The sequence below is a fragment of the Manacus candei genome, unplaced genomic scaffold, assembly GCF_025592945.1.
Source record: "Manacus candei isolate 608988 ecotype Guabito, Panama unplaced genomic scaffold, ASM2559294v1 h1tg000008l, whole genome shotgun sequence".
NCBI classification, from domain to species: domain Eukaryota; kingdom Metazoa; phylum Chordata; class Aves; order Passeriformes; family Pipridae; genus Manacus; species Manacus candei.
Window position 1 is genome coordinate 8694680 of NW_026138056.1, and position 11780 is coordinate 8706459.

The 11780-nt window shown below is 43.9% G+C and overlaps 1 protein-coding gene across 2 annotated transcripts; it reads right to left on the bottom strand.

Annotated features, from left to right (window-relative positions):
- Nucleotides 1-1691: 1691 nt before the first annotated feature.
- On the bottom strand, nt 1692-9725 carry LOC127463983 (myosin regulatory light chain 2, smooth muscle minor isoform). Of its 2 annotated transcripts, none has more exons than XM_051774054.1 (4): nt 9562-9725; nt 4727-4924; nt 4406-4567; nt 1692-3367 (listed from the first exon to the last, which is right to left on the bottom strand). In XM_051774054.1, exons 2-4 carry the CDS (start codon nt 4908-4910, stop codon nt 3195-3197), a joined length of 519 nt encoding a protein of 172 aa, XP_051630014.1. In that variant the 5' UTR covers nt 4911-4924; nt 9562-9725; the 3' UTR covers nt 1692-3194. The 2 variants fall into 2 exon arrangements, with proteins under 2 accessions (XP_051630014.1, XP_051630004.1); XM_051774044.1 differs by lacking the exon at nt 9562-9725 and adding an exon at nt 6411-6570.
- Nucleotides 9726-11780: the final 2055 nt, after the last annotated feature.

Sequence of the window (11780 nt, forward strand, 5' to 3'; positions counted from 1 at the left end):
CACCACCTCTGTGACATCCACTAGTTGCTGAGCTAGTATAATAAGCTGCCTTCATGCTGTGAAATGTTTCAGTCATCTGGTCACTGTGCGGTAAAGATGGATTTATTTGCTTAGATGCACCGTAAAGAGCAGAAACAAGTGTAGAATGTGGGGAAGAAAAGGCAGGAGGCAAACATCCACAGGCAGCACTTCACACATACATAGTCCTCTTTGGAGGTTTCTCATGCCGCTGCAATAGCTCTTTGGCTTCGTTTTGACCTCTGCGTATGTAGCCTTAGAACAGGGTAAGTGGGTCATGTTAAAATAAATCACTGCTTTTCAATAGTGCTTCACAGGGCATTATATATCACTGTAGATATAAGACTATTAAATGTGTGCATCAGCCTATGAAAATAGTTTTTCATCATAAGCTTAGTCTGGCGTGGAGCTTGGAGACCGTTATATATGAACCCCAAGGGACAAAATATTAGGTTCCAAGATTTTGGCTGCAAAACGGTAAGTCTAAGTCATCAGAATTTTAAGCTGTTTCAGTGACCAAAGTTATTTTTATTTTTGGAAGTGGATTAATGATGACACATCCCTACAGCCCTTGGCAGGCAACCTCAGCTGTCGACATTCCTCGCTGCCGCGCTACAAAATGCATCCGATGCTCTTATATGGTCTCTTGGCTGGGCCTGTTGGCCTCGTAGGCCGTCAGTGGTTAAGGGGTTTGCGCCCACTTGCAGGTTAACTGGTCTCCTACAATACAATACACATACCAAGGAAACCTGAACTTGGAAGGTTTGTTGTTAGTTATACTCAAACATCCTTTGGAATTCTTTCTCAATAATGTGTCTTCCTGTGTAGGTATCTTTCCATCAGTACAGTTCCCTGCCTCTCCCTCTACAGAGAGGGAACATCCAGGAATGTTCCTTGTCACACTGTGTAGGTGCTACAAAGCAGCTACACCCCACATTTCAGCTGGCTGCTCAGAAAACTAGAGCAGCAGCACAGAACATTTTTTAAGTGGACAATTTCCTCTCAAGGAGAATAGCATGTTCTCCTTTATGTAACTCATATTTATGATTTTAAAATCAGCACTTCAAAACTTATTTCCAGCAAGAAAAATGCAGCCAGCTCACTTGCTGATTACTCTGTAAAATACCAGCACCTAACACTTACAGAGAAAATAGGATCAGGAAAAGAAGGGTTTGGGCATCCACTGTTCCTAACAGAAGAAAACTGGGGAAAAATTAATCAATAGTCTTCCACCTGTCCTTTGTGCAAGCTGCTTGCATGTATGCACACAGTATTGAATTGCACAGGTGTGACAAGATTAGTCTAAAGAAGTGACAACATAACTTGTCCTTTGCCTTAATTTACATAGCAACATTTCAACAAGACAGTGTTTCCTAGATCTCCACTCTGTTGTCTTTGTCACACGGCCACTGTTGGTGAAAACTTCCATGCATACTTGCAAACTACCTTCCAGAAATATCAGCTGGTGCTAGAACCTTGCAGGCATCCCATGAAGAAATACCTCAGCAGCCATTACTGAAGAGCATCAAGATAGTTAAAAAACAAACTTTTGAAAAAAAAAAGGAGCAGCTGTGGCAACCTGGAGTAGTGTAGCAGAGAACATAAGTCTGTGTAGAAGAAAAAGAAAACTTGAGGCTAAGTTCATTGGCAGATAAAACACAAAACTGGGAAAATAATGGTTGAAAACTCCTTTTAATTAAGCTCAGAAGTGAAAGAAACCACCAAGGAATAAAAAATTAAAAAATAATCAAAGTATATGCTAACTGTGTATACTTTGTCAACTTATTTACAAACCTAATGCCAGAGTATCTTCCAGAGCTGCCATACTTGGAACACAAGCGAGATTAAGTAACCAAGCCTTTGTGCTAACATATGAGAAGAGAGACAAACCCACCTTACAGTATAAGCTGTCAGAGCCCTTACACACCCTTGCGCTGAAGTAAAATTCCTACTCCTTGTGGTCTTAAGTCATGTGATATAGCTCAGGACATGCTTTCTAGTCATCATTTGAATCGATAAATAAAGAGGCAAAATAAATTCTTAAGCTTTCCAGCTTGCAGTAGCCAAGAGAATGAGGCACACAGGACATGGTCATATGAAGAACAGAACAACCTCCCCTCTTTCTTTATATTTGAGACAACAGCATCAGCACAACCAGTTTTGAATGAATGACTGTGCTTGGTTAAAAGTCATCAATATAGTTGAGGAATATGTCTGATCTTTTAAAAAGTGAGAGGAACTTCAGCACATATAGGGTTTTACCAATCCTCAGAACGACTGTGCTCACATTCTCACATGCAAATACATTAGCTGCAGAACAATAAAGCTTTATATAGGTTTTGTGGCCATGTATTGCTGTTAATTAGTGCCAGCATGGATTCCTTTGCACAAGCTTCCTTCATCTGAAGGAAAAAATATGCCTAATTCCCACTTATTGCCAGCATAAAGATTTAACAAAGAGGAATGTACACTTTGACATGAAAATATTGCTATTCCATCAGTATTAAAAGAAAACAAAAGCGAGGCATGATGTTGGCTTAAGAATCATAGATGTTCTCTGCTGACCATGAGGCAACTGTAACAGTCTTCCCTAACCACTTCTTTGGTTAACTACTTACACTAGTCAGATCCCACTTCAGAAACCTGAGATGAAAGACTTCTACAGCTACAGCTGCATTTTTAAAGATGCCAGCACATCCTGCTAGGAGCATTTCAGAACCCTGTGACACTGAACAAAACAGTATGAAAATGAGTTTTTCAACTTGACTTGCAACTGCAAGTAAAATACAATGAACACACCTGCATTTGTAAATGCACAATAGAACTGTTGTTCTTCACAAAAGATTTTGAGGTATTTTATCTATATAGCAATCTTTATTTCAAAATGGCATTTATTACAAAAATGTAAAAATCCAGCTAAACCAGAAATATTGAGATTATTTTCCTGGAGTATCAACTCCAGGGATGTTTGTCCCCATATCCTTTTCCCCACAATATTTTCCCTGCATCCAGTCTGATTACACAGGTGCAAATATGCCTAAATGGCCTGGAATAGATAAATACATTGAGAAAGGCAAAAGCTGTAAAGCTAAATGCATGCAACAAGTTCTATCAGGAATAAACCCTTAAAAATAAACACGAGTGTAGAGATAATCTGCAGGTATGCATGGATTTGCTCAGTCATCCTTGTCTTTTGCTCCATGTTTCAGGATGCGTGTGAACTCGATGTAGTTGAAATTCCCCTTTTTGTCGATGGGTGCCTCTCTGTACAGCTCGTCCACCTCTTCATCCGTGAACCTGTCTCCCATTGTTGTCAGCAGCTCCCGCAGGTAGTCTTCCTGGATGAACCCTGGAAGCAACACATGAAAACATAAGAAGGAGGAATTTTTACATTTATCTGCTAATACACTGGTGATAACTTCTTTCTTTGAATTCTTTCCTTCAATTAAAGATACCTACAGTCTTTGTTTGCCAAATGAAAACAAAGCCATTAAAGACTACTACTAAAACTGCCAACTAATTACAAGCATTCAATCCAATCAGGCAACTTGGTTTGCCAGGTCTCACTAGTTCAAGTGAAGGCCATTTTATGATTTCCCGGTGGTGTTCCGAAGAATATAAAAATTTGTCAGTATTCATATTGGCCCTCTTTCCCAACAGCAGGGCTATACTCCCAGTAGTACCAAGAGCCTTCTAACAACTCTGTATTTTAAAAATTAAAAAGGGGATCCGTTCATTTTGAACATTCCTAATGAAAATCACAAAAAAAAAAAAAGTCATGGAACTTGACTACCTATGTTCAACAAGTGCATGAAAAAGAGAAGTTTGAAATATTTCAAAAATTTCAATTTGATCTTAAATCAATGACAGAGCTCAGGTTTACTAGACTGCAAAGAGTAAGTTTTTGGCACTGCTTATTAAACAAGCAGCCTTGTATAACTTGTGATTGCTTCTATCAGCACTCTTGTGATTCACACAAGATTTTTCTTGTATTCATTTTCTTCTCCCTTGAGTTCAGCTTAACAGAGGGAAGGTGGATACAAGTTGCTGACAGAAAACAAGTTCTTCATAAAAGCACAACAGCTTTGAAAACAAGGATTCCCCGTACAAAGTTGCCTTGAAGCTGAATTTTAGGTTAGGAATAATTTAAGACCCTTGTTCCTCATCAACATCCTTTTTACTTTCTTCTGTCGTGAACAACAGAACTGAACTGACAGAAATTTGGAATTTTTACGGAGATTGAAAAGGATACAGGCATGATTTTTAGTTTGCAGAAATTAAAAGTCTAAGAGTTAAAAAATTCTTCGTGACTTCTACGTACACAAGTATTTACTGTTACAGAAGTAAGTAGAAGTAATACACGTGCACTGTTATTTTATCCACATACCTGTTGCTTCTTCATCAAAGCAAGCAAATGCATTCCTGATTACATCTTCCGGGTCAGTGCCATTTAACTTCTCACCAAACATGGTCAGGAACATCGTGAAGTTTATGGGGCCTGGAGCCTCGTTCATCATGGCATCCAGGTATTCATCCGTTGGATTCTTTCCTACAAATAAAGAGATTCATACTCGGCTTAGTTTTCAAACTAAAAGAGTAATGTCAATCGTGCAATACAAACTGAGACACCTCTCATATCCTAAACTCAGGAATTTCCCTTAAACAGCACAAATTGGCTTGGCAAGCATAAACAGCAAAGGGACATTACCCAGGGAGGCGAGCATATCGTGCAAGTCCTCTTTGTCGATGAAGCCATCCCTGTTCTGGTCGATCATGTTGAAGGCCTCCTTGAATTCCTGAATCTGCGACTGATCAAACATCGCAAATACATTGGAAGTGGCGCGCTGAGGGCGCTTCTTGGTGGTCTTCGTCTTTGCCCTTTTGCTGGACATGTTGGCTGTTGGTTCTAAGAAGACAGAAGCATATCCCAGATTTAGCCTTATTAAATCATATCACAAGTCCTTAGGGGAAGGATGGATAAAGGAATATCAAATTCCATGTTGTCAGCAAATACACCAAAGTACACATTTACTTTGGTATCTCCTGCTCCATTGCCTTTCATTTACATTTCACTTGCTATTAAAGTATAAGGTCTTTCAGGACTCAGCGACTGGAACTGTAGGCCAATAGCAGGTTACATAAAAACTCCAAATCAAATCACAGCTTTTGAAATGAAATCACTCAGTGTTTGTATTGCTGATTCAATACTCCACCTGCATCTTCCACAAATTGAGATGACTACACACTCAGCAGTTTGGGAGGCACTGTTGACCTGCCCTGTAGGAGGATATGGGCTGCTAAACTAGAGTAGTGGTTAAATAAATCAGGCAGTATGCTAAACTAACAATTTAGGAGGGGAAAAAATTGTATTTTAGGCTCTGAAAAGCATTTGTTAGAACAGCTGCTGTTGAGAGCAAGAAACCACTGACTTGGTGCAGAAGCTCTACATTGCTATTCTCTTACACAGTGGAACACAACACACACACAAATGCCGGTACACTCCTTTGAACTGAATTAATGGCATAATAGGTACGAAAATCTGGAGACCGTTTCTTTTAATTATCAGCCTTTTAAAACATCTGTATATTCTTGCAGAATCTTTAGAATTTTCATGTATCACAAATATACCAATTTCATTGTTTCCCTTGAAGCTGTCAAAGAAATAAACGCGGTGGCTTACATGCTATAACATTAACATACTCAGGGCAGAAGTGAGGCTTTCAAGTTAATGGCATCTATTTAGCTGGGCAGATACATTTAGTGTTCAGCTGTAGTTGGCGGTACAAACCCAAAAAGCTGAGTCATTCACTGAAATGCAAACATGAAGACCTCAACATTGCTTTTGGATAAGTTAAACTTGACATGTTGTTTCCCAAAGTTTGATAACCTCTACTTGCATTAGATAAAAGTAAAGCATAATCCATGCTGCTATAATCCTTTATTATGCCCAAACTGTTATGCAAACTAGATTCCTTCCATCCTTGATTTTGAATTTTACAGGAAGCACCTGCAGCAAGAGCGTGCTGAAAGAGGACAAATTTAAGCTTCACTTTTATCACAAGTGAATCACAAAAATAAGTAATCAAAAAAATAGCAACATTCTGACATTTACATTAAGTTTTAGTTTTATATCTTAGAAAAAAATATCTGGTCAGACACGCAATGCTAGTCAGAGTCACAGCACAGTTCTGTTTCTCAGACAGCCTCCTCAAAGACAGAATAATTTCTGTTAGACTCCTGCAAAGCAAGACTGAAATCACTAACTGGGATTCAGCCTTAAAAAAAGGGAGCAAAATTAAGCAAAGTAACTCCCTTACATAAGCAACCCAATATTCAGGCAAAAAGCAGTTATTTTGTTTGTTTGTTTTTAACTAAAAGGAAAGATATTTTACCTTGCTTTGTGTCAGATAGCTGACATGCTTTACCGAGCACCTGGATCATAAAAGGAAATTCCATGGTTATGTCCTTCTCTGTCTGTCCACAAAGACAGTTACTGATTTCCCCTGCTAATTCCACACTTTTAAATCCTACGTGCATATACAACGTTGTTGTGACGTACAAAACAAACCATTATGTCCCGAACTAAAAATAGCCTGTGAAATGCAACTGCGCATCATTCAACAACGCAGAAGTTCTCTTCGGTGCACTCACTAACCACAAGCTATCTGAGATGTCTGGCCTCCATAACAGTTCAACAAATAAATGTGAACTCTTGACATCGAGATATTTATGAAGACAGCTGACAACAAAGGTAATTTGCTTTCAAGCTGCAGCCAAGGGTTGTGCATAAAGTCAGTGGTTTTCTCACCTCAGTAAAAACCCTCAGGCAAGTTCCTGTTAAATGCTGAATTACTGATTAAAAGTTCCACTACCCAAAAATAGAGCCAAACAGTTTAAGTAGCTGTTCTCTGAAATAATTCATAGTTTTTGGGATATGGTCCATTCCAAGTAGACGAAAAAGTTTACTTTGCACATGCTGTAAAGGCAGTGCTTCCAGCAAGCCACAAGCTGCCACTCTCTCACCTAGAACTCAATCTTAAGCAAGAGGACGTAACAGAGACAGGCTGCCAACACGTTCTTCTTAATTCTGTTCAGAAGATGGCTGTATCAGAATATTGTACTCAAGAAGATGAAAAACTTGACAACGCTTGCATTACTATTTTCTAAGTTTCTGTGAACCAGGCTTGGGAGGCAGCACAACTCCTTCAGTTCCAGAGACCTGTCAGCCTGAATACAGAGAAACATTAAGTCTTACAGGACTGTGGTGCCTTTTAGCACAGGTTTGGTGCAGCTACACTGGAGATGCTGCACTCAGCTCTAGGAAACTCTATTAGAAACAGGGTGGTACAGTGGAACATGTTCAGAAAACCAAAGTCATCAATCCAGTTAGCCAAAGAGATCAATTTATAATTTAAAAGTTCCAAAAGTGTTTACACTTTGTGTTATCTCCGTATATAGCAGTGAATGATGTAATAAGGCAGAACTAACACCATTTGAGTCAAGCACCGGGCCCCCCAATTTTAGAGAAAGTAGAATTCAATCTGATAAATTCACAAGGTATTTAAAAAAACAACAAAAAACACCACCAAAAAGCCCCCCAAACCAACCAACAAACAAAAAAAACACCCAACAAAAAAACCCACACCTAACTGCACGCTTTTATAATTGAAATAGGGCAAGTGCAGGCTGCAAATGCAATTTCAGTAGAGAAAAAAGTGGAAATACTGCACATTAGATAGCACAAGTCATGACACACAGGTTTAGTCTCTGTTGTTTAATATTATGATGCACTGAATGATCTGGTCTGGGCCTTGTTTTGGAAACTGTCCAAGACAATTCTAATGTAAGACCTAATGTAAGACCTTCCCTTAGACTCCTCAGAAGATATTTCTGAAAACTTAACCTCTCTTAAGGAACATTTTCACATATTAAAAGAAAAAAAAGGTAGTAAAAGCACTGTGCTGCTTTGTGCTGCCTCTGCATTCATTTGCTCAGTCAAGCAACAGCAGTGGATATCAAACCACAGAAGCACAGAAAGTCATCTTATGGTCCCTTCCTCTGGGAAAGTGATAAACCCTTGGAGAAGACAAAACCAAGCAACTAACGATATTCAACCAGACAATAAGCTGTGAAAATTTACAACCCACTAACAGTGCTGCAGGCTGAACCTGTTCAGAGGCAGGGACCAGAAGCTGCACTTTGGAAAACACCCTCACATTTCAACATTGTGAATATTGTAATAACTGTGATGCCTATCACTCAAAATTAAAAAAAAACAAGCCACCACACAATAAATCCCAATAACCCATAGCCAAGAAAGTCTCCACATGAACTAAGGTATAACATCAAACTCAAAAGTCAGCCTCAAAGCTAAAGCCCAAGTTCTGTCCACATAATCCATTACAGCATCACATACAGTCACGCATCCATCACAGTCTGGGTGGTAGCAGGAAGAGATAAAACTAAGGCATTCTGCAGATCTGTGTCAAAGCTCAATAAAGAGCAGATTACACCCTACACTACTGCACCAGTCTTGAAAGCCACCTTAACACACTCCTCACTGTTTCCCAAACCCCTTAGACAGGAGTCACGCTTGCCTCAAAATCCAGCGCCTGTGAGTCAGCCTGCCTGCAACAGAGAAGGCTCAGGGTTATCACTCTATAACTACCTGAAAGGAGGTTGTGGCCAGATGGGGGTCGGGCTCTTCCCCCAAGGAAAATGCGACAGGACAGAGGAACACTACCTCAAGCTTTGCCGGGGAGCTTTGGGTTAGAGTTAGGGGAACTTCTTCACAGAAGGGGTGATTAGGCTTTGGAATGGACTGCCCAGGGAAGTGTTGGAATCACTGTCCCTGGAGGTGTTTAAGGAAAGACTGGACGTGGCACTTAGTCCCGTGGTCCAGTTGAAAGGTGGTGTTGGATCATAGGTTGGGCTCGATGATTTCAGACATCTCTTCCAACCCAACTGATTCTGTGATTCCGCGACCGAGGGACCCACTGCACTGTCCCCAGTGTCTCTGTCGCGGCCGTGTTCATTCCAAACGGTGCGCAGGCGGGCACAGACGGGAGACCTCTCCCGAGACCTCTTCCTCTTCCCAGCGCTGCATCTCCAGCCCAGCCCTTCCCGTGCTCTAACAAAGCCGAGCAAACAGCCGCTGAGGGGCGATGCGGCCGGGAGGCAGCCGACCCCTTCCGACAGGGAGCCAAAGAGTATCTTTTAACACCTGTTCCCCGAAACAATGCCCAGGGAGCTCATCCCCGCTGGCGCTGCAGCCCCTGCCCCCTGCCCGGGGCGTCGCGCCCCGCCCGGCTCACAGGGCATGGGCCGCGGGCCCCCGAGCCGCGGTCGCCCCCAGCCCCGGCCAGCAGGGCGGGTCCCGCCGAGGAGGAGCGGCAGCACCGAGCGAGGCCCGAGGGGGGCGAGGCCGCAAGCGACCCCTGGCACGGCCAGCGACCCCCCGGCTCCTCAGGCGGCCCAGCTCGACCCTGCCCCAGCCGTCACGTCCCCCTGGCCCCAGACTCCCGGGTGGACCCCCCGGCTCACCTGGCGGCGGCGGGAGAGGGTCCCAGTGGCAGCGCGGCAGGAGCGGCGGGCGCGGCACTTCCGGAGAGCGGAGCAGCCGCCGCCCCACCGGGGAGGAAGGAAGCCGTGGGCGAGACCATCCGCGCGGGGGAGGAGGTAGCGCCGAGGCTCGTCGTTCCGGCGGCCAGGCGCCACGGGCCGGGCAGGGGAGAGGACCCACGGCGACATGTGTGTTTCGCGTTCCTTCCGAGGGGTCTTCGCCACCTCCGAGAGGAGAAGATCGGAATCTCGGACCCGGCCCCTGTACGTGTCTCCCCCCTCCCCGGCGCCGCGTTGGTGCAGCGCGGTGCGGTCACCGCATTCCAGGGGCGGGGGGCGGAGGGAGCGCGCTCCTGCCCTTGTAAGGCAACGGCGGGAGTTTCCTGCGCGTAGAGGGGCGGAGCCGTATCTCATCGCCCCTCCCCTTCCCCACCCCCGAGGGGTGGCCGTCGCCTCCGTTCCTGTCGGTTTCTATCCCGTCCTATTCCCTGCCAGCGCCGCTTCGGGATCCATCGTGGGCTGCGCGTCCCTCCCGCCTTCCAGCGCCGCGGAACTGCCGCTCGCCGGCCTCCTGCACCGCCTTCTCGAGGACCATTGTGCAATTAGGGCTGCCGCTGTCTCAGCTTCCGCTTTCTGACTGGAGCAAGTCTCGTTCCCAGCACTTGTGACTGTTCGTGGCAGCGCGGTGGCGGGAGGGCGCCAGTGACACGGAATCACAGAGCCACAGAATGGGACGGGTTGGAAGGGACCACAGTGGGTCATCTGATCTAACCTGGTCCATCCTAGAGGACATGCCACAGTATTGCGTCCAGTCAGTTTTTGGAGCCTCTCAAGTGAGGGAGACTCCACATCCTCCTTGGGCAATGTGTTCCAGTGCACGGTCACCTACACAGTAAGGTTCTGCCTCATATTCAGGTGGAACTTCCTGTGCATCAGTTTCTGCCTATTACCTCTTGTCCTGTTACTTGGCACCACCTGAACCCACCCTCTCGATACCTACCTTCAGATACTGACATACAATGTGGCCTCTCAGTTGTCCCTTCTCGAGGTTGAACAGGCCCACTTCCCTCAGCCTTTCCTCGTAAGCTCCAATCCCTTGATCATCTTTGTAGCTCTAAGCAGCCCCAACACATGTATATGATATGACACTGTCCTGCAGAATGAGGAGGTGCTGTGTTGCAACAGCTGATGGAGCTGGTACATCTGGAAGATTCACAGGATCATGGAATATACTGAGTTGTAAGGGATCCACAGGGATCAAGGAAGCAAAACTCCTGGCCCTACACAGGACAGCCCCAAGAATCATGCCATGTGCCTGAGAGCACTGTCTAAACGCTTCCTGAACTATGGCAGGCTTGGTACTGTGACCTGGGGAGCTTGTTCCAGTGCCCAGCTACCCTCTGGATGAAGAACCTTTTCCTAATATCTAATATTGTTTTTAACAAGTGAATTACTTAACTGCCTTGGGTTCAGAGACAATAAGTAAGAGGAGAGACTTAGATTAGATGTTAGGAAAAAATTCTTTACTATGAGGGTAGTGAGGCACTGGAACATGTTGCCCAGAGAAGTTGTGAATGCCCCATCCCTGGTAGTGTTTAAGGCCAGGTTGGATGGGGCTTTGAGTCACCTGGTCTAGTTGAAGGTGCCCCTGCCCATGGCAGAGGGGTTGGAACTAGGTGACCTTGAAGCTCCCTTTCAATCCAAACCATTCTATGACTCTGATCTGGCCTGGCTTCCAAAGACAAAGGCCTTGTACCAATTTGCTGTTAGCATGTTACCCTATCTTCAGATAATTTTTACCTGCCTTGCCAATACCAGCAGGGTAATCAGGCATCCAGGGGTCATGGGTATATTCAGTTCTCATAATAATCAAATTCTTTGGGTTAGAAGGTACGTTTAAAGATCATCCAGTCCAGCTTCTAAGAAGAGCAAGATTACTCGCTTTAGGAATTAGGAAAATTTCAGAAAATTCCTGAAAGGATTTTCCTTTTCTTAAAACAAAGATGAGGACGGTGGGCAGATGAATAGGAATATGGGATGAATAGGAACATCATCCTAAAAACAGTGACCACAGCTCAAAGATATAAAGAACATTATGTAAAAATAGACATCACTGCTGTCTATGTAGCTTAATTTATCACTTTACACCTAGTTCTATTCATATAATTTTTACAGAATTTGCACCTGTACATAAACTCAGT